Source organism: Drosophila innubila (genome assembly GCF_004354385.1).
Source record: "Drosophila innubila isolate TH190305 chromosome 3L unlocalized genomic scaffold, UK_Dinn_1.0 0_D_3L, whole genome shotgun sequence".
Taxonomy (NCBI): domain Eukaryota; kingdom Metazoa; phylum Arthropoda; class Insecta; order Diptera; family Drosophilidae; genus Drosophila; species Drosophila innubila.
Window position 1 is genome coordinate 7,414,647 of NW_022995376.1, and position 22,752 is coordinate 7,437,398.

At 38.9% G+C, this 22,752-nt stretch overlaps 3 protein-coding genes across 4 annotated transcripts; 1 reads left to right on the plus strand and 2 right to left on the minus strand.

Annotated features, from left to right (window-relative positions):
• Window positions 1-105: 105 nt before the first annotated feature.
• On the minus strand, window positions 106-16,370 carry LOC117789049 (hippocampus abundant transcript 1 protein). Of its 2 annotated transcripts, XM_034628050.1 has the most exons (10): window positions 11,841-11,858; window positions 3,972-4,811; window positions 3,648-3,887; window positions 3,214-3,309; window positions 2,622-3,146; window positions 2,348-2,556; window positions 2,198-2,284; window positions 2,038-2,135; window positions 1,724-1,972; window positions 106-1,563 (listed from the first exon to the last, which is right to left on the minus strand). In XM_034628050.1, the coding sequence occupies exons 2-10, from the start codon at window positions 4,413-4,415 to the stop codon at window positions 1,466-1,468; spliced, it is 2,046 nt and encodes a 681-aa protein (XP_034483941.1). In that variant the 5' UTR covers window positions 4,416-4,811; window positions 11,841-11,858; the 3' UTR covers window positions 106-1,465. The 2 variants fall into 2 exon arrangements, with proteins under 2 accessions (XP_034483941.1, XP_034483942.1); XM_034628051.1 differs by lacking the exons at window positions 3,648-3,887; window positions 3,972-4,811; window positions 11,841-11,858 and adding an exon at window positions 15,626-16,370.
• Window positions 16,371-16,621: 251 nt separating this feature from the next.
• On the plus strand, window positions 16,622-18,131 carry LOC117789050 (alpha-1,3/1,6-mannosyltransferase ALG2). Its single transcript, XM_034628052.1, has 2 exons — window positions 16,622-16,741; window positions 16,801-18,131. Exon 2 carries the CDS (start codon window positions 16,822-16,824, stop codon window positions 18,085-18,087), a length of 1,266 nt encoding a protein of 421 aa, XP_034483943.1. The 5' UTR covers window positions 16,622-16,741; window positions 16,801-16,821; the 3' UTR covers window positions 18,088-18,131.
• A 348-nt stretch (window positions 18,132-18,479) lies between these two features.
• On the minus strand, window positions 18,480-21,976 carry LOC117789048 (ubiquitin carboxyl-terminal hydrolase 5). Its single transcript, XM_034628049.1, has 2 exons — window positions 21,384-21,976; window positions 18,480-20,548 (listed from the first exon to the last, which is right to left on the minus strand). The coding sequence occupies exons 1-2, from the start codon at window positions 21,880-21,882 to the stop codon at window positions 18,585-18,587; spliced, it is 2,463 nt and encodes an 820-aa protein (XP_034483940.1). The 5' UTR covers window positions 21,883-21,976; the 3' UTR covers window positions 18,480-18,584.
• Between the last annotated feature and the right edge of the window lie 776 nt (window positions 21,977-22,752).

The following is a 22,752-nucleotide window of genomic DNA, read 5'->3' on the forward strand; positions in this document are numbered from 1 at the left end:
AAAAAAATAACAGTTAACTCAAAACATGAGAGCAGCTGACCAAATTTCATAAGCAGCTAGTAAGTTCTTATATGCTCCATTAAATAAATCAAATCAACTACTGCATTTAAGGGATTTCATCAAACCATATGTTTATTTGTTACACAATTTTCATTTTATTTTTTTTTACTATTATAATTCTTGTTTGGTTTTCCATTTCGCTTCATTTTCTTTTCTTTGAGTGTTATTGTTGTTGTTTTTCACTGCGTCAAAAGTTAGTACATACATTTAGGTATTATTAAATAAATATATGTTTTACGGTCTGTTTCTTGCATTTAGCATACTTGTATGCTATACAATTAATTTTGTAATCTATGTTAAATATAATTTACATTAGAAATTTGGTTTCAGTTTTACATTAACTGCTTAATTGCATTTCAAAATCAAAAATATACTTTTATACATATATTTTTATTTCATTATTATTATTTCTTTATGTCTATAGTATTAATATATATTTATATCGAAAGTTGTGAAACTTTGCAGGTGCAAATACTTTACATCTACTTAGTACTATACACACACGCACTTGTTTCTTGCTTCATTACGCTAAGCCTTGATTAATTTAAAACAATAATTCAATTTGTATTTTATTTTAACAAAATAAAATCTATAGCTCGGCTGCACAGACGATTCGGTGCGTAAATTGAATACGCTGAATTTGTTTTATTATTCTCATTTCATTCGCGACTTCTTGAACTCGAATAGTTTGACTCTTATGTTCCTCAGATCACTAAAATTTGCAAAGTAAAGCTTACTACACTGTTAATTCTAATTAATAATTTGTTGTCTCTAAGTATAACAGATCTTGACAATGCTGCGGATTTTTAACAAATAAAACAATGCATATAAATTTCTAAGTGATATTGTTTGTGGCCGCCTAACACATTTTTGTATAACCCGAAAAATATTTCTTGTGCTGCACTTGTCACAAAATTATAAGAATTGTATTTTTTTTGTTTATTTGGCAGTTTTTTTGTTGATATATAAAAAAAGGGTGTTAAATGCTTAACACTTGTTCCTGTGATGTTACATAATTGAACTGAAAATTAATTAATAAAAGGCCAGGCAAGTACGACAAATTGATTGTAGCTAACTAAAAAAAATTATAAATTACATATATATATTAATAACTCTGAGGTCTTGCACAATTACAGTTGGTTGTACAATATAGAATTGTTAAATAGCAAATCACACGCGGCAAGGAAATTAATAACAGCATCTTTGTTGTAAATAATATAATCCTAACTTAGCGCTGGGGTTGATGTAGTTGCAGTTAAACTAAAGCAAAAACTAGATACAGCATTTGTTACAGTTACTAAATTGTATAGACACCAGCTGTTTTGCAGTTGTGTGACATTGGTATGGGCGTGGTTGTGGTTGTGGGCGCAGGCGTAGGCGTAGTCATGGGCGTGGTCATATCGAACTACAGCTGCGCCAGCGAATCGGAGCGTATGAGAGGCGCCAGAGAACTGGGCACCTTGTGGCCAGTTTCGATCTCGTACTGTACATCAAGCGAGGCACCTGCATTTGTGTCCAGCATCAGCAGCAGAAGAAGCAGAAAGAAAGCCAAAAATAACAAATCTTATCAGTTCACAACACTATCAAATTTTATATATATTGAAGATATCCCCAAAAAGCACATATTATGTGTTTAACCCGCTCTTATCAGGCCCATCCTTACGTTTCTTTTCCAATGTCTGTTGCTGGCCCTCGGGAATGAAAGCAGCCACGACAATGGCACAGAAGACACACAGTGCACCGAAGACAAATGGAGGTCCCGGCACATGATGTTGAATTTTTTCAACACTTGTGTGACTGCTCTGTAAATCATTTAAATCAACATTAAACAAATAGAAGATGACGCCAAAAACCGCTGGTCCCAGGCCATTGCATAGCCCTCGCATGCCGGTGATCATTCCCTGAACGGCACCTAAAATAATATAAATCCAATTAAGCAAATATCTCAAGTAAAGCATAATTCAAGTGAGAACTTGCCTTGACTTTCGGGAGCGGCATAAAGTGATACAAATGCACTTATGGCTGGATAGGTAACAGATCCTAGGGCAGCTACAACTCCAGCTGACCACATCATCCTTAAAAAAAATAAAGAGTACGTTAGAAATGTATTGATACAACAAAATTTTGAAATACTTACCATTTTTGACTACCTAAACCATACCAAAGCAGTTGAATTAACTCAAGGGCTAGGCCCATAATGATTGTGCGCTTGGCGCCAAGTACTCTGCAAAGATGCAACAAAGATTAAAGAAGATCTAGCAAGACTAAAAATACCATTGAGACTCACTTCATGAACGAGCCAAGCGTAACTTGTACTGTGATGCTGAGAATGCCAACGACAGCTATGAAAATGGAAACCTCAACATAGTTGAAGCCCATTTTCAGCTTCAGATAGACAAACATGCAGGAATATTCGCCAGCTTCGGGCAGATAGGAAAGCAGAACCGTTAAGCACAGCATTAAGACGGTCTTATCTGTGCCCACCTTGCGTAATGCCTGTAAAAGAAATAATAAATCAAATTAGCGAGTAAATCGAATTAACTTTAATTTGTGTAACTCACCATGAAGGGATCTGCTTGCTCCCAGCTAATTGGCGCACCCCACGTTGCTGGTCGCATCTTTTCCGACAAACTCTCCGGTACAGCGACCAGAATGAAGAACACATCCAAGACAGCAATTGCTGTGGATAGAGCCACAACCAATGTATCACCGTACATGTCCATTAGAGCATTGCCAAGTGCTGGTGAAATGACCAGACTGGCCGCAAATGTGGCCGAAGCCAGGCCATACGCCTTGGAACGCTCCTCCGGCGTGGTCACATCGGCCACATATGCGAACACCACAGAAAAGGTGACGGCGAAAACGCCGCTAATTGAGATCAAGGCAAAAAACCACCATGTATTTATGCACATCAACGGTATGGGCATACAAGTGAAAAATACTGTGACTAATAGGAAAAATTTACGACCCCAAATGTCGGACAGTGCGCCAATCAATGGCGCCGATAGGAATGATAATATGCCCTTAATGCCCATGACCAGGCCGTTCATTAGGAACGTGTGATCCGGAAAAGTTCGATTCAAAGTCTGCAAAAATAATAAAAAGAATATGATTATTGAAATTAAACACTATATTAATATAGTATTCGCTTACCGATATAATGGGCATCGTTAGCAGACCCCACGCAAAGAACTCTAAAAATATCACAATCAGCGCATGATGAACACTTGGCTCGCCGATTCCCGAACTCTGTGAAGGATACAAAATAAAAATAAGATACATTTAAGTTTGTTTAAAAATTTAAAATTGTATTAAACATAATTGAATATACTTAAAAATTGGGGAAAAATTAAAAATTGAGAAAATAAAATGAAGGTTGTATAAAATTAGCTTAATGGTTCGAACCATCAAAATGTTGGAGATTTGCAGCCTTGACTGTAAGTGCTTATATTACGAAATCAATCAAAATCTGTCAATCAATCAATTTGTATTTATAAACAATTCAACCTATGCTGTCAGAATGTTAAGGTAATGCAATATATGGCAAATGGTAAAGGAATTTAACCAACGCTGAAATGGAAACAAACCTTGCAGCAGCACATCTTACAGATGACGCGAATCCACTCAAAGAAACGATTGCGCTGCGGTGGCTCTGGTGGTGTTGAGGATCCCGCCGGCCCCAACTGCGAGCGCATCGAGATATACGAAGTGGCCGACAGAGTGCGTCGATGTGTGCCGCCGGATGTCCTGGTGGCCGCCTGTGCGCCGGAAGTCTCTGCAATCGCTGCAATGGCTGCGCTGGGATGCGTTGCGGCATAGCGTGATGACTGCAGGAGAGATGCAGAGTCGGAAGTATTAGCTGGGTGGCTTGACTGTGTGGCTGTCTTGGTTGGCACTGCATCATCGCTTACCGTCGGCACATTATCCTGGTCCGGCATCTCGCTGGTCGTATCGTGGCTGCTGGTGGCTATCGAAGCGGAAAGATTATCGGCTTGATGCTGCTGCTGCTGTTGCCTCGATGACGTTGACGACGGATGACGCTTGACCAGCTGACCGCCACGTCCATAGATGGCCGGCGAGAGGGGCATTGAGTTGATGGTTTCCACATCCGCCACATCGGCCACATCCGCTGTCGTTGGCGTTGAGCTGCTGCTGTGCGTGCTCTGCGTATCTGTGTGATCGCTGATATCGGACTCATACTTGATATGCGTCGCAATGCTTCTGCTAATGTTGGTTGTTGCCGTGGTCAATCTTTTGACTGGTTCCAGTTCCGGTTCATGCTCATCCAGCTCAAAGCTGCTGTCCGCATTGTCCTCTGTGGGTTGCCGCATATCATTGCTGAGAGCGTTCCGCATGATTGTCGAGCCTCTCTTTCACTCTCTCTCTCTCTATTTAGATGCCTTCTTCTTCTTCCCTCTCTCCCTCTCTCTCTCTCTCTCTCTCTGTCCTTCTTCTTTCGGCTGTTTGGCTCGCAAACTCAGTTGGCCGTCGTCCGCGTCCACGTCCGTCGCTTTGCTCGACTAATTGCACACAGTATCGTTGGCTCAGCTATCACACTAATTTCCATTGCCATGTGCTTCACACGTGAGAAATCAGATGATAATGGCTAGGAACATAGCAGATCACAGATCACAGGCCCAGGTCACACTTTACTTTTATCATTTATGCTTTCACAATTAACCATCTAATTATAAAATCCACTTTTTCAACGACTTTTGATCGCTTTTCTTGAGTTTCAGGCACTTTTCGGGCTGTAATTACAGTTGATCATTCTAATTGTTGTTTGTTTTCATTTGAAGCTCAAACTCGATTCGCTTTCAACTGCCCTTAAATTTTTGCCCAATACAAAAAAAAATAAAAATTCAATTACCAATACAAGTGCAGAATATAACTTGGCAAGCTGGCCAAAAACAGTTGGCTAATAATTGGCAATACATGAATCAGATACTAAACTGAGGACCGAAACTTTCCATTTAATTTATAGCAAAGCAAAAGAGAAAAGCGAATCTGAATGGGACTCATTTTAATGAAAAATATTACCAAATGTGGGCGTATCAAGTTCAAATGTAATGATTATGGTAAATTGCTATAAGTTTAGCTTATAGCCACTGCCTTAAATTGGCAAGGTTAACATTAATAAAAAAATTTTAAGTCTTAGAAAAACTTAATTCGATTTTACCGGCAGATAGTTTTATTAATGACGCTGCCAAGTATGCAATAAAATTTTAAATACATCAAGCAAATAGGCCAAAAGTCGTTAAATGCCAATTTGTCCCCGTATCTATTTTTGGTGTGTTGTGCAAATTTAACACTCGATTGCAAATTGAATGGGCAAACAAGCATAAGCACTTAGTAAGTACTAAGTAAGTGTTACTTAGTTAATCTATATACAACAATTAGCATAAGACTGACAGTCAGACAATGAAAAGACAAAACGAATGAAATTTCAAATAAAATCAAGATTGCGTCGAGAAAGAAAGCATTGATTTTCATAACAAGTTTGAATTCGTTTTTATGTGAGCATTCATCGATTGAAAATTAACACAATAAATAATCGTCAACAGTTTTTTCAGCGTCGCGTGAACCAATTGAGAGATACTTGCCGATAAATATATGTATATATATGTGTGTACACACGAGAGACACAATAATTTACGGGTATTGAAAGGAGCGAGCCAAAATAACTAGAGACTAATTTATAAATTTATCTGTACACGGGGTAGCAACAAAATTTTATTTTAGAATTTTGACAAACAACATATGAATTTCCAACAACTTTGATGATCAAGATACAATTTTAAATATCAATCTTTTTTTTGCTATTTTGTATTATTTACAAAATGTTTCCAAACTGTTCCGACAATCTTTCAGTGACGTCTGTTCGGTTTAAATGCGCGCTGTTCACTGAGCCAACTAAAAGCTAAAAGAGAATAAAAGAGAGGGAGAGCGCGAGAAGAGAGAGTGCGCGAGAGAGTAATTGGGGCAGAATAAACGATCCGCATTGAGCTTGCGCTTGAGACTGCGCAACGGATTTTTGTAAGCAAAACGAATTGAGAAACAAGAAGGGAACCGGACTACGCAATACCCTGTACTCACATCTAGGCTCAAGAATATATGGAATTTTCCGCTCAAAAAAATAACTTGCCGAGATTTCAAAGAAATTTCTATTCAAAATATGTTAAATATCTAAAGAATTTTAGTAATCTAATTAATTCAAGCAAGAATTTATACAAGTATACCTCATCATTTTTTAGTGTACAGGGTATTACAAATGACACTAATGAATCCCATTCACTATGAAAATCACGCTCAAATACCATTGTTTGCGTAAATTGAGTGAAATTTTGCACAACACGTGCACAATGTACATAAACTTAAAACGGAACCATAGAAAATATATATGCATTAAATATAAGATTTTAGGTAAACTACTATAGAGGGGACTTTGTCATTAGGCTGTTGACAGCCTGCTGAAAATGAAAATAAACTAAAAAGCTGTCAAGTGAAGTTAAAATACGTCAAATTGTCAGCCGTAAAGTGCTAACGATCGACAACAACAGCTGGTAATCAAAGGGGCTAAAACTGAATACAAAATTTGAATAACATTTTCAGAAAACATTTTAATAGTTTTTTAGTAGACATCACGTGCAAATAGTTAGCAATTAACAGTAGTTAATGGCTAATTAAAGCTCTGTAAACGACGACTGTAAGTAGCTTGAAATTATCGTGATATCTAACTGCATAAACTTAAAAAAAAAAAACTGCAGTGACTCAGACAGCTGGCTGCGTAGAATTAGATAAAAGTCATAAAAATAAGTGGCATGCATAAATCATGGCGATGTGCTTAGCTCACCCCATGAGATCGCAAACAGACCCCAAAAAATAAATATATAAAATAAAAAGGAAGGAAAATAAGGCAATGGGGTCAAGTGTAAATGCAACAGAGCTCAGTACGTTACGCTAGTTGGATGCTTAAAATAGCCAGCCCAGTTTCAATTCCATTTAATCAAACAAACAATGACATACGATAAGAAAACTGTCTGCGTTGAGAAATTCAGGTTGAGCCACTTACTTATTTGTTAACTAAGTTATCTGAGATAAAAGATACATACAGTGTTTATGCGAGCATGTTTTGTGAAATGTTTGTTTTATTTTTCTGCCCAAAGTGACCTTGAAACAGATCAGCATGAAGAACCTTAGGGTGTTTGTTACCCCAGCCAGAAACAAGCCTGCGATGTCGTAACAATTTGCAAAGGGAAACACCGGAGAATGACAGAGGAAAAAAGCAACGACAGTTATTTTTGCTGTTTCCTTTTCATTATTGTCAAAATCATTTCATATTTGCATGGACAAAGGGCGGAACTATGCTGCACAGCTAACAAATACCCTACATTTAAAATTTTTTAAGAAATAAATTTTTTATTTGAAATATATATATCACATTATGCCAGAGACCGAAAAAAAGGTTGGGAAACTAAATAAATAAACTAAATAAATCAATGCTAAGGAAATATTCTACAATAACATGAAATACTACAAAGTTTCTACAATTTTCCCTGAGAAAAAGTCTATTATTTATTTGTTTAATATTAAAAATTACACTTGTTATTGATTTTAAGATAAAATTTACGAGGTAAACAGTTGTTATTTCTTGGCAAATAGACTTTTAAATAGGCTTGATTTGGCAAACTTCGTATTGTGGATATGAGCAAATAACATGGCGTATACATAATGCCATCTATGTGAGAGCACATTTGTAGTTAATTAATCTGCGCTGGTCGGCTCACTGGCCGCACACGTGTGTCGCCTTTTTTGCATATGGTTTAGCAAATAAAAACACGCAACCAAAAAAGGTTTGCCTCTTGTGGCAAGGTCAAGTTTTGGGCTGTTGTACTGCGGCCTGCTGAATAATTGATATGCATAAATAAATGTAGTCGACATTCTCTCCCACCCGCCTAAAAGTCTGCAATTTATACTCGCAAAGTTTGCAAATTGAAGTTTAGCGTACTTAAATGCGGCAAATAACAAGGCAAATATAGTGTTGCGATATTCAAAACTGGGGCAAGGTGCAACGCACACAACGCTCTAAAGATACACACACACAGTAAGCTGTCGCTTTGTGTGACAGTTTCCGACAGAGATAGAGACAGCTCAAGTTGTCACAATTTCAATTTACCCAAGTCCATTAAAAGTTTTGGCCGACTTACAAATTAATCAACAGTCTCAGACAGGCTTACAGATTTAAACGATACAAAAGGGACAGAAAAGAAAAGCAAGCAATGAAAGCAACAGGAAAAGTACATGTAATAATGCTGTCGACAATCGATAAATTTTAGGACACTTAATAGCTGCTGATCTAGGCTGTTAGTGAGAGTATTTTAAAAGAAGCATAGAATGATGACATTTTTCTGACCATTCGGGTTAATGGAAAACCCATCGCACAATTGAAAAACAAACTCAAGGTGAAATGAATGCAGCAAAACGATGCTAAAACTCAGTTCAATTCATGCAATGACGACAGGTTGCCAGGCAACGCGACGTATACGTAATGTGCGCTTGCACACACCAGGAGCGGACTTAAGGGCATTGCAATAACCCAATATTTGGACTGCTTAGAAAACTATAAATGATTAGATAAACCTACATTTCTGTGGCACTTTAATCAAAGTGGAGTTTATGTGTGCTCCAAAAAGTATGCTATAAATATTTTAATGAAGTTGAATCCTAATTAGAATTGCGAGTAAATCCGCCAGTAAGTACATGTACTAAGTATACATTGCTTAATCAATAGACATAAACCTACATAGCATGCTATCAGATTGCGATAATATTAGCGCCTTTTTACGATCCTAGCCTTATTTTGTACAGTGTGCTCCTGTTATACACACACACACACACACACGCTCGCGCACACAGATAGACAGGCGCGTGTTGTCAGCGCAGCTTGCCGCCTTTCAATATTAAAAATAGTTTGTCAACAACGTGGCCGTAAAGTGTCAAGCTGCGTTGGCAATGCTTTCGGTCAGGCCAACCAAAAGGGAAAACTAGAGAAAAAGCCAATAGGTGGTAGCAACACACACACACACACATACACACACACACACGACCATTTAGATGATGAATGTGCAGTTTATTGATTTTACTGGAACAGTTAGATAACGGGAAATTGCAGCCACATCAAATCAAATCTTGACAGGAAGGAAACTCTCCATTTAAATTGGCAACGGGATGTCAACGGCCAACGACAAAAGGCTTTAAGGGCGTAGCCATCTACAGGGCGTGGCAAATTGAAATAAAATTGGCAGATGGGCACAAAACGTTGCCAAGTGCAAGGCAGCAACAGCAGAAGCGACATCAGCTTTCATTGGATTTTGTTTTAGGGCTGTTTTATTATTGATTAACTATGATGATGATGCAGTTGAATTACGAACTGACCTTGCATGCCACACACCCAAAGCACGAAACAACACACAACAAATAACACCCAACACACAACAAATCAAACGAAACACGAGCAATTTTTGTACATTTTTTCTAATGTTCAGTTGCAGCTATAAAGCGTTGACAAAAACAAATGTTCTGCATAAAGTATCAGGTGGTGAGTTAATTTGCATATATTGTGACTGGTGTTTTTTCGCTTGATATTTTGACTGCAGTGCCAAAAAAGCAAGAATACAAATTTCTAATATATTCGCAATTCTAGTGAAATTCCAATCCAGAACCGTAAAGCAAGTGCTGGGTGGCCGGTTAAAATAGATATGTTAGGCAAGGACAATGCAAAAGTTAAAAGGGACTGCGGAAATATTACTCAGCGAAGGGCCAACGAAGCAAGGCTTAAACCAAACCAATAAAATTGGTTAAAATTGCATAAATTTCATGCTTGATTTTATTTATATTTAAATCATAATCTTGATTAGATTTTTAAAATAATCGTTAGATTTTTTAATAAGCCAGTTAGTAGCTCGACAAAAAGAAAGTAAAAGTTAATGAATTTTAAGAAAATTAAATATAAACTTAGCAAACTCTACTTTAAATATTATTTTAGCATTTCTTGGTAAGTTTATTTTTGCTGTTATTTAAGTTTTTTTTTCCTTTATATACATTCCAACTGTATATTAGCTTGCAGTTGACAGCACCACGAAAGACAATAGCTTTGATGTGAGATGCGGTGAGTTCTGGAGGGGTCTGTGACATTGCGCATACGCCGCATTAGCCACCGAAGCTGTTTATGAACTGCCAGCCAGACAAAAGAAGCGAACGACAAGCGACAAAACGGCAAAACGACAACGAGCCACAATTTATGGATGCCAGTGTGTTATCTAATGGCGTTTCATAAGACCCATAGTAACTGCCACGTTGCTTCTGGCTCCTCATCAAGCTGAAGCTGAAGCTGAAACTGAGTCGTTGCTTTGTGTAATTGATTGGTTGGCTGTAAAAATATTTACTCTACCATATCGAAATCGGGGTCATATATTACCGTTGGCAGCTCAATCTCAAAATGTCAGAGGGTAGGCAAAAGAAAAGATACACATGTCTATAAGAGTTTTTTCCCTACACGGACAGCACACTCAGCAAAAGCAAAAGCAAACGCTGGAAAATATGCTAATGAAATGAACGAGAAGTGTGATGCAAATTTTTTCACATTGCTACGAAAGTTTATTGAACTTTCAAGACGAGCAAACACAAACACGAGGTACCCACGGCCCCCAAAGCAATAAAAGCAACTGAAAAACTGTCTATTGGGAAAATAAATAAATTATGCGAATTTATTAAGCAAATACAAACGTTCTTAAATATTAAATAACATGTTTACCGTAGAAAAAAACCTTTGCTCTGCACACATTGCGTATACGACACGTAAGCAAGTTACCTTATCGAACTAAACTTATTTATAAATAAATGTTTATTGGGGATTTAATTTAGGTTTAATTACGCATACGAAGACGGTAATTCGCTAATCATGATTTTTGTATGGAAATTTTGTTAGTTCTTGCCCCTCTTGTTGCAAATCAGGTCAACGGGGGCACTTTATGGTCTCCTTTTGCTGCGGCCATAAAGCAACAGAAAACTAAAACTAGCAAAATGATTTGCCATAAACAGCACAACAATGAGCTCAGCTCAATACACATAAAAGAGATGGCTGCAGCCGGGCAGGGGAAGGGCAAATAGAAAGAAGGAATAACAAAAGACTTTTAATGAAGGCTTGCTTGCACTGAAGCGATCGAAATGCTCAAATTATGCAAAAATACGTAGTACATTAGACGAAAAAGCTGTTGGGAAAGCAATGCTGGTCAAGGCAGTGAAAGTAAAGTACAAAAAGATGTGACAGGACAACGATGGGAAGGAGGACAAGAGCGAGTGTTGTTTGAGTGACCTTCTTCAAGGAAAAAACAACACGAAGTCCTCTGCGAGTGCGTATGCGTCTGTGTGTGTGTGAGTGCGTGTGTGTGCGTCAGTGTGTAAGTAAGTAAGTATGACTGTGGCGACGCTCGGTCGTCTGAAGGCGCAGACACGAAACAAGCGTTAAAAGACAGAAGACAGTAACAAAAAGGAAAACAACGAGAACATCATTAAGAGCAACAACAAGTAAATACGTGGGCACACTTTAAGTACAGTTACAATTTTATTTTGCGTAACGAGCAGCCAAAAAACAAACAACAACAGCAGTAATCACATTTAAAATTTTAATTTTCCATTAAATTTGAATGGGTTTTCCCGCTAGCTTTGCTTCAATTGTTTATGTGATTTTCCCTCCATTGTCGTAAAAGTTTAAAGCTCACAAATACACACACAAACGCTTTAATATTACACTTTAAACATATTTTAGATTTTATTGTCGAACACATGGAAACGTTTCTCATTCAACCGACGCCGGATCCCATTTAATTTCACGAGCACGACCACGAACTAAGTCAAATAGCAACTAAGTGAAAATTAAAAAAAAAACTAATATAACCAAAATTAAGTACAATAAAATCGGATTATTTTTGTTTAATTTATTTTGTATATTTTTGTTGCGTTGGCGGTGACAGCGACGACGACGACGACGATGACAAAGACAATGATAACAAAAATTTGGAACAACGTTTCCGAGCGTGTTGTGCGCTTTTCCACATGCTGCCTTGTACTCAGCTGGAAAAGCGTCGTCTCATTTTTCGCTCGCTCGTCGTCTGGGTAATGAAAATATTCTCGTTTCTATTTCACGATTTTTTTTTTTTTTTTTTGCTCTTGTATGCAATTTTAGTAGCATGCGACGAAAAGCTTTAGCCCGCCAAAGCTTTTTCTTAGGTATCTTTTTTTTTCGACTTGGTTTACAGTGATGGCTAAATCTAGATACAAGGAACATGACCGAAAATATACAAAAAAAAAAGTTTTGTAGACATTTTGAGTAGGCCTAGAAATTATCTAAAGATCATTATCCACTTTGCGTTAAAATTAACTGGATAATATGATGATTTTAATAATTTTCCCTTTTGTTCTACACTTTCACTACCCATCCTCCCCCTTTTTTTTATCAATAACCAAACTCCCACACACTGAAGCTCAGATTCATTTGTTTCACTTTCGTCTCTCATTTGCTCCATAAACCTGCTTTCTCATGTGCACAAACAACAATTTCCCACAATATTTTCCATACTCTGTTTACTTTTGCTATTCGCAATTCTATCTATCTAATGTTGTTGTTGCCTCTGTTGCATGTTGCTCATGTTAAGTGCACATCTCGTGCACGCGCACCCGCCGCATGCTGAGGCATTTAAGAGCGGGAGCTTTTGAGAGAGAGACAGAGAGAATCGGTTAAGCTTTATTCAATTTCGCTTTCGTTGCGGCTTCTGCGCGCTTCAAGTTCATTTTATGAATGAAAGCTTCAAATATGCCACAAAATGTACCAAAAAAATTAATCTCTTACTGTTTATTTTCAATGAATTCGCAAAAAAAAAGAGAAAAAGAGAAAAGAAAAACTCAAAATATAATTAAGGCTACTAAATGGTCAGGCGATAATTATAAACTGAATTCTTTTAGAATAATAATAAGTTACTGAGTATTTGGATAAAATCAGACAGTGAAATTTTCCAGTTTTTCCGACTAAACACTAATGGTCATATGGACATGTATATCATATATAATTTGCCACATGCAAAGCAAAAGAACATCAAGGGACAACGCCAAAAGTCAATAATTAAGTTCAAGGTTGTAGAGATTTTTTGTATGAAAGCCAAAGTTTTTGGGTGAAAATTAATAGTGGTTTACTGGGCGTATGCGTAATCATGAACTACACTATGCTACAATCGCTAAAAAATAATTTGATTTCAAAATTATAAGACTAGTAATCTATTATTGAATTTCAATTATTTTCTTATTATCTTAAAAAGCTTTTAAGTTAAGATATAACAATGATATTTAATTATTTAACTTCTAAAAAAAATATAGCCGAAAGCAAATAATTATATGGAAATTAACATAAAATTCAAAAATAAGATTATACAATTAACAATTAAATTAAACTACACTGGTTAACAATGTAAGTACAAAAGCTTGTATCAAGTTGACAAAACTGGAAAACCTGGCAACTTCTAAGAAAATGATTTGTCTATTAGCAGAAATTCAAATCCCAACTGTTTTGTTGCACAGTGCTCATGTGGTTGGCGGCAAGCTGGCTGCCCAAGCTAGTCACAGCGGTTAGCGGTTAATTATCTCAAAGCTACAAAACACATCAACGTCGACTGTGACTGCGACTGCGACGTCGACGCAGTAGCATTAAATATGCATAGAAGATGGAAGAAGGGGAACTGGTGGGAAAGTTAAAATGAAGTTGCCACAATTCCAGGGAGTGTTGTTCCACATTTTGTGGCTTGTAATTACACACCAGTGTCGACCCTTTTGCACATGAGAGAATGGGACAAATTGTGATTAATGTAATATTTACACGCGTATTCTAACTGCCTTTATTCTGTGCTGATTTAGCAGCTACATCTCAATTAGTCGTGTTGACCAACCAAAATAACAATATTGAATTCCAAGGATCGAATAAGTTCAATGTACTGCCCAGAAAAAAAAAAACTATTCACAGAATATTGTGCTCTTTATGAGCTGTAATAATAATACGCTTTGACCTATAGGAAAAAACAAAAACAAAAAATTTATATGTACCTAAACACAAACACAAGTCATAAACAAAAGACTGCGAGAACAGCTTTTAAATGAAAGCGAAAGCCGAACGAGTCTCGAACAGCTTCTCTGCCCATTAAACAAGTGGTTGTTCGAGAGGTCACAACAACAACAACAGCAACAACAAGAAGAAGAACTTGAATTGATTATGAAATTTGACACATAAGCTTGGGATCTTGAATTTGAAATTAAAGAGCGACACACAGACCCACATAAATACATTGTATTTGAAACTAAGAGCTTTCTCATTTATTCGTTTATTACTGTGCTCACAATTAAAGCGATGCACGACTCACGCAACTTAAGCTGATGTCAGCGAGGGACATTAGTCATGAATATACCCTAGGAAACAGTTCTTATCAACTATATAATATGCAAAATTGTTCAAGTCAAGTTTTAAACGAGTTTTTTAAAATTGTTTAACCATGAAGTTAAATAATTTCATTAAATTTTGTTACGTTAGATTTGAAGGCAATATAATGACAGCGTTTATGAGAATCGCATTTACTATGCTATATATAGAAACATGTTGATTTGCTTTTATTTCGTTATGATTTGAGAAACCAAGTATTCGGATATTATCGCTGTCTGAACGATAAAGCAATCGCCTGATGGGAAAACACACGAGGTACACAGCTCATAAATGCACACACACACACACACACACACACCCATAAACAAATTGCACCTATTTTACTTAGAATGTGTGTACGACAAGAGTGTTTACTGTTTTAAGTAAATAAGTACTCGTATGTTCTTTATGTGCTACCAGCACAATCATTAAAATTAAAATGAGCAAACGACTGTTTGATAGGCTCTCCAAAGTTGCTTTTAAGGCGCCTATTATAATTAAATATAATTCCAGTAAATACACGTGATTCATAGCGACGGTATTATAGCTAGAGAAAAGCTCGCGTGTGATAACAATTGGCGTTGCTTGATACCTAAATGAACTACAGTGAACGCAGGCTAATTAGAATTCTCACAGATTTTAGAGAAATATTTAACGGAAAGTTTAAGTAAATATTGTTATTGCTTGAAATATATGGAATACAAATTAATTATTGATTGATTGACAGTTGTATTATTTGAGACCTAAATTTAAAATGTATATGATAATAAAACTCTTTCTTAAGTTACATATTTCCTTTTAATAATCAATTTTATGTGCTAAAAAATGAATTCAAATTAACAACAATTGACAGAATAAAATTATTGTTAATTGTTATTATTTAACTCCTAATTAATTTAAAGTAAACTTTCAAGTTTTGCAGACTTAGTTGCAATTAACAATTGACTACTGTGCCCGTATCAGTTGCACAGGTGTTTATAGGGTTAACTCAAAATGAGTACGAACATATATATATTAATAAATATGTAGGTATGTTGAAGTACTTACAGAAAATAATTTGCTTTTGTGCGCTCGATTGCGTATGACGAGACCCGCCAAGGGCTTTTTCACATAGATTTTGGGCATCTTGATGGGGTTTACGTGGCCCAGCGGCCGTGCCGGAAAATCGCTTTCGATGTGCAGCAAATGTCAATATTGATGTTGACTTTTCTATATTTATATATATATTGTATTGGTTTGTTGTGTGTGATTTGAAACGCTCGACCAGTTAACCAGCCAAGTCAAAGCCGCTGCAGCCAAAGCAGCGAGAAGTTTAATTGGCTTTGTGTGTTGTGTTGTTTAGTGTTGTGATGTGTTGATACTGTATTGTGGTGTGTGTGTTGTGTTCTGTGTTTGTTTTTCTTTCTATTCGGTGTCGCAGCAACAATTTGCATGCATTACACTTGACGTATTTTTGTATAATACTTTAATTTCGCGACAACGATTTATTCTTTTCTAATTCGATTCTATTTATTCAGCAACAACAACGAAGCGCGCTCGATGTCGATGATGCCTTCGCTTGCTGATGATAATTTCATTGGCGGCTGCATGCCTCTGGTTTACGATGATTTACGAATCTGGTCAATGCACACAGCAGGCGGCACCTATTATTAACGGCAAACGAAGGTACGCGACGGCTTTGTTGATTAAAGTTGCTAAATTTGTCGATTTTACAAAAAATTTAATGCGTTCGTTGCAAGCACGGTCCGAAATACGAGCGGAGGCGCTTTATTAGCGCTAAAAAATGCCAAACGCGTCGGAGCAGAATGAGTCGTTGGTTCTAGAGTTGCCAGCTTCTTGTCTGCGTTGTTAAACATATCGAAACTACAAGGTGCACTACCTCTTATTTGAATTCTAATCAATACAACAAAATTAATAAAAGGAATGATTGTCATGCCTGTTCAATGACATTTAATTAGGTATACAATTTATATAAATAATTGAAAGCTGCGATAACATGTTACTGATAACGCTCATGATGACGTCACAATTCTTTATCGAAGTAGAACAAATCAATCGATAGCATATATTCTAAATTCATCGTTGTTGAAGCGTATTCAAGAATCGAAATAAAAATTGTATTTATTTGTTTTTTGCATATAATGCAAATTGAATGACACTTGGGTAAGTAAAAAACCAACAGTGCAGATAACGGATTACAATTTCAATCATTATTCCAACAGCTTTATGTGTATTCGTGCAAAATGGTACGAGTTTTGTTTCTGCATCCCGATCTGGGCATAGGAGGCGCCGAGCGTTTGGTCGTGGATGCCGCCTTGGCGCTGAAAGAGCGAGGCCATGACGTCAGCTTTCTGACCAACCATCATGACAGCTCGCACTGCTTCAAGGAGACTGCCGATGGCAGCTTTCCCGTCCAGGTTGTGGGTGATTGGATTCCACGTCAGCTCTTTGGACGCTTCTATGCATTCTGTGCCTATGTGCGGATGTTGTATGCGGCATTCTATGCCAGCTTCTTTATGCCACAGCGCCAAGAGGTGCAGGTTGTCGTCTGTGATCTTATTTCAGTGTGTGTTCCCGTTCTGCGTTTAGCTCGTCATCGTCCCCAAGTGCTCTTCTACTGCCACTTTCCGGATCAGTTGCTCAGTGCCCGGGAGGGCATGCTGAAGCGTCTGTATCGTGCGCCAATCAATTGGCTGGAAGAGCACACCATTGGCCTGGCCGATAAGGTGCTGGTTAACTCCAAGTTCACACTGCGCGTCTTCCAGGACACATTCCGACACCTGAGCACCGTGCCCGACGTCCTGTATCCCTCGTTGCCCACTCAATACTTTGACAAGATGGAGCATAAGCTGGAGCAGCGTGCTGCTTTGCTGGATGAGCCTGTTCATGCGCGTGTGCCTCGAAACTCCTTCATTTATCTGGACATCAATCGCTACGAGCGGAAGAAGAACCACGCCCTGGCACTGCACTCACTGCGTCTTCTGGGCAACATGCTGCCCTCTCTGGACTTCAAGCGTTGCCGTCTGATCATTGCCGGAGGCTACGATACTCGTTGTGTGGAGAATGTCGAGCACTATGCTGAACTCGAAGCATTAACAGCTGAGCTGAAGCTGGAGGATCATGTGGTGCTATTGCAATCTCCCACAGATGAGGAAAAATGCCGGCTACTCTATACGGCACACTGTCTGCTCTATACGCCGGAGAATGAGCATTTTGGCATTGTGCCGCTGGAGGGCATGTATTTCCGCAAGCCGGTGGTGGCTCTCAACAGTGGTGGACCCACCGAAACGGTGGTGCACACCTCCACGGGCTTCCTGTGTGAGAAGACTGACAAGAGCTTTGGCGGTGCCATGTATCAGCTGTTCCGGGACGAGGCACTGCGCATGAAGATGGGAGATCAGGGCCACAAGCGGGTGGAACAGAAGTTCTCCTTCGAGGCATTCGCCGACCGACTCAACCAGATTGTCCAGGAGCTAATCCCAAGCAAAACAGCCAAAAAAAATAAATAAATTCGAAACAATACCAAATGAAGTATTGTAATTAATGGATTAGATATTTTTGGTGTCCACTTCTTGGGCGGCATTACAGCTGGAAATAGTATTGATCTTTATCTTAACAAATTATTTAGATGGCATTTTTTTCTACCCTAAATATTTTAAAACTGTAATAATTAATAGATTTTATTTTAAAACTTCAGTGGAAAAATCTAAATTTCAATTGATTGAAAAACTAGTGGAGATGAAATCTAAACAAATTTCAAAGTAAATTGGGGATTGTTCAAACATTTAACAAATTAAATCATACAAATGTTTTTTGCTGGAAAACTCTAGTTAATAAATTTTTTGTTTAAATCTAATTTAATCACAATAATACCCAACTTATATTCAGAAAGATTGTTGTTTTTTAAATCAGTTTTACTTTATTTACTCATATATGTATAATTTGTCACAAAACTTTGTAAAGATTTGTTGCTTGCTTTTGGGTGACACAGGGAGATCGAAATCATTTACTCTTCGCGCATGTACAAATACAGGTAGCCCAGATCCTTGGGTGGGTTCTGTGACTTGGCCACCTTGGTGTCATTGAAAATCACCCACTCGCCCTGCTTGCGGATGTGACAGACATAGTGACCCACCTGGGCGGAGGTGCCCATGTGAGAGATGAACGCCACCAGTTTATATTTGCCGGATCCGTCGCGATAGTTGCTCGTGGCAGCAGCAGCGGCTGTTGTGGCAACTGGAGCTGGAGCCTCAACGGGCATCTCATCAATGCTGTCGGCATGCGAGAATATCCAATCGGTGGCACGTTCAACGTTGCCATCGGTGGCTTTAAGGGCGGCCACCGCTTGTCTCTCATCAAAGCCCATGCTCATGAGCATGGCAAGACTCTCGGGATTGGCCACAAACTTTTGGGCAGCACCGTCGCCAATGCGATTGTTGGGCACCTCAAAGGGATCCGATATATCGGGATCGGCAATGTGCTCCATCAGCCAGTTGGAGGCGGCTTCGAGGCTGCTGTTTTTGGTATGGAAACAAGCCCGTTTGCAGGCCTCCTGCGGGAATCCCATGTTGAGCAGCTCGGACATGAAGTTCTCGTCAAACACAAACTTGGGCGTCTCAGCAGCCGGTTCCGGCAGCAGTTCCTCCCCAGCCTGCAGTCCGCCAGTCGAACGCCAGGGACTTAGATCCAGCTCATCGGGCATATCCACAGAAACGTCCAGTTTCTTGGGTACCCAATCCTCGCCCAGCGTAAATTTACCCAAATGGATCATCAGGAAATCTGGCATGCTGGCCATGCGTGTTGTCTTCTTGGCCGTCGTCTTGCCATCGATGGCCGTGGAATAGAACTGCTCGATGAGCTCGGCGCCAAAGAAGCGTTCCAGGCAAGCCTGAAGCGGCACCTTATGCCGCACAAGGTCGCGATTCGGGAGGCGCTGTCCACTGGCCTGTGCCGCCTGCTCCCGTTCCTGATACTCTCGCACCTCGTCCAGGTTGGTGGCCTGCTCCAGGGGAATGGGCAGCCGGAAGCTGTACTCCTCGCGCGTCTTGTACTTGACCTTTCGACTGGCCAGACACTCGACACGATCCTCCAACTGGAACTTCAAAGCATCCGCTGGATTGAACTGATTGCGTGAGTTCCTATCGAGCATGGTGAGCAAATGCAAATAGAAATCGTTGGCATCCTGCTGCTGTTTGGTGCTAAAGTCCGGATGATTCTTGCCTACAATATTCTTGAACATGGCCGGCGATATGCCCGTCATGTGCTCCGTGTCCAGGGTATTTGCCACAATGCTGCTATATTTGCCCGACTGCAATCCATTGCCCAACTTGGCCATTTGTATATTGAAATCATTGGCCGGATCGCTGGGGTATTCCTTGAAGTAATGCTCTGCTCCGCTGCCCACGAAACGTTGCTGGAAATCGGGTATGACGAACATCACCTGCATGACGCTGTTGATGTAACACGAGTTGCCCAGATTGCGCATCCCCGTGTATCCAGGACCCGCCAGTGGCTGCAGCTCGCTCTCGCTCTCCGTGAGCACAGACCACTCCCCGATGCGCTGATTAATCTCCAGCTCCAGTTCAACCATGGATTTCTCGCACTTTTGCATGGCAGCCATGTTAATGCCAAAATGGGATAAATGCTTGGCCAAATTCGGATCCAGAACCATGTCATCCTCTGGATACGAAAAGACATCGGACTTGCCATCAGCCGTAATGGTGCCCAGCTTGACGGCCAGAGGATAACCCGTCTGGCGATAGTGCTCCACTGCATGATCATTCCCACCGCTGCCATCAAAGAACTTGCGGCCACACATTATGGAGCCATCAGTCAGATTCAGCCACAAATTGTTGGTCAAATCGCATTTCTCGCACTGCCAGCCAGCTGGCGGAATCTTCTTGCCGTTGTCCAGCTGCTGTAGGTTCTCGGCGTACTTGGACGCCTGACGCACCTCACCATCCCAAGTGCCTGAAATGGAAAATATAATCGTTAATTTTATTTAAACCCAAGATTATACATTTGAATTAAGAATAAAATTAAAATTGAAGGTTTCACAATGCAGAATAATTTTAGAGGCTAAGCCATGATCAAAATGACATTCCGCTTAAAAATCGATTCAGTTTTGACAAAGTTTTGGCCGTTTGAAGTTGGTCATACCTTGGATCTAGCAACTTTACAAGTCAAAATTTTTGTTCGATTTCACATGATTTTTTACAAAAATATGTAAGGTCTCAGAATCAAATTTAAAGTGTTGTTTTATACTAATTACGATATAAGGAGTTGATTAAAAGTGAAAACTTGAGATTTAAAATTTTCAATTTTCAAAATATCAAAGGGGGGACCCTTAGCATCGAACCCATGATCTAGGCCAAAATAATTTTTTTTACAAAATTAATTAAATTGAAATGCAGAATGAATTTAGAGGCTAAGCCATGATCAAAATGGCATTCCGCTTAAAAATCGATTCAGTTTTGACAAAGTTGTGGCCGTTTGAAGTTGGTCATACTTTGGATCTAGCAACTTTACAAGTCAAAATTTTTGTTATTTTCACAAAATATAAAAGGTCTCAGAATCAAAATTAAGGTTTTGTTATATACTAATTACGATTATAAGGAGTTGATTAAAAGTGAAAACTTAAGATTTAAAATGATTAATTATCAAAATTCCAAAGGGGGACACTTAGCTTTTAAATCAATACGTATCAAGATCCATAGAATCTATATTTAAAAAAAAATTAATTTCTAGGTATATAAACGTCTAGTTATGCAAGGATCGTCCAGTTCCTGAACAGTCGCTAACTTACCGGAGAGCGTGGCCTTCTCCAATTTGGCAATTGCCGAGTCCGCCTCAATAATCGCCTCCACGGCCTGTGTGACACGCAGGGGCAGCTCCGCATCCGGATAGGGCAGCTTCGTCTCCAGCTGCGGTGCCACAACAATGCTGTACGTGTCCTTAATCTCGTACTTCTTAGCCATATCAGTCTCATTGTAGCCGCCCTCGACTCCGATTGCCAATCGTGTGATTTTGCGCTCTGGCCCCGCCTCCTCCGCCTGCACCACTTCATTGGACTCGCCCTCCTTTAGCTTGCGCTCTCGCTTGATGTGCAGGAACACATTGTTGCCGGTCTTGGCGGCATATTCCCGCACATACGCCTCCCCGAAGCCCAAGTAGCTCTGCAGACAGACGTAAAGACCCGTCGGCGTCTCCGGATTGTCGTAGGAGAATACGCATTCGTCTTTGTAGATCGGTGGATTGCCACAGGGCACGTTTACTTTGGATAAATGCTTACGGAGTTCCTCCATATTCGGTATTTATTCAATATTTCTGATTATTATGAAAACTTATTGAATTTCCTTGCAGCTGCTGCTGCGACGCTTTTTCATTACTTGACAGATTTGCAAAATAGCACTGTTGCCCTCTCTCTCTAATTTGCTAGAGAACAGAAAACCGAGAGTTGCCCATCCGGTAAAAGTTTCCGATCTGGCTCGATTTTTTGTACTTAAAAAATCAAGTACATTTCCGAAATTGGGTGTTTTTTATTCTTGTACTTAATTTCGGATTTTTTATTTTCTAGAATTTTTTAAATTATTTTTTTCCCGACGGCGTAGAGTTTTAGTTGAAATTCTGTATTTTTTTTGAGTTTGATTAAATTAAGAAAATTGACAGTTACATATTTTTTTTATCAAATATGTCGGCATAACCAGTGCTGCCATTTTGCTAAAATAAATAAAACTGGTGTCAAATTGGTTTGAAAAACAGACAATAGGTGGCGCCATAGCTTTGAAACGTGTGGCAGCCTTAGTTAATTATATTTAAAAAACGCGGCTGCTTACTATTCTTATTGTATCATGTAGAGATTGTCACACCGCATCAAGACTTGCAGCGTATTGCTATATCACTCGCTTTTCATTTCAAAATGTCCGTTACATTTGAATATTCATAAAGTAATTTCATCTACCTTTGCTTTTATTACTCACTTTGAAAATTTTAAATTCAGATTACATGCTTTTGGGTACATACAATTTGTATTTCGATATAATTATGTTATTAAATATATATATATTTATATGCTTTGTTGTTGTTGGGTTGCGTCGTCAATGTTGAAACTGCTTTGCATTACTTGCTTACTTGGCTAAAACACAGATTAACACATTTATTTGATGCTGTTTCGC

Coding starts and splice junctions, on each gene's coding strand:
- LOC117789050 (XM_034628052.1), top strand. CDS start 16,822: ATGGTACGAGTTTTGTTTCTGCATCCCGATCTGGGCATAGGAGGCGCC.
- LOC117789048 (XM_034628049.1), bottom strand. CDS start 21,882: ATGGAGGAACTCCGTAAGCATTTATCCAAAGTAAACGTGCCCTGTGGC. Junction 20,549..21,383: donor GGAGAAGGCCACGCTCTCCG/GTAAGTTAGCGA, acceptor TTTCCATTTCAG/GCACTTGGGATGGTGAGGTG.
- LOC117789049 (XM_034628050.1), bottom strand. CDS start 4,415: ATGCGGAACGCTCTCAGCAATGATATGCGGCAACCCACAGAGGACAAT. Junction 2,557..2,621: donor AGCAAGCAGATCCCTTCATG/GTGAGTTACACA, acceptor TTTCTTTTACAG/GCATTACGCAAGGTGGGCAC. Junction 2,136..2,197: donor GGTTTAGGTAGTCAAAAATG/GTAAGTATTTCA, acceptor ATTTTTTTTAAG/GATGATGTGGTCAGCTGGAG.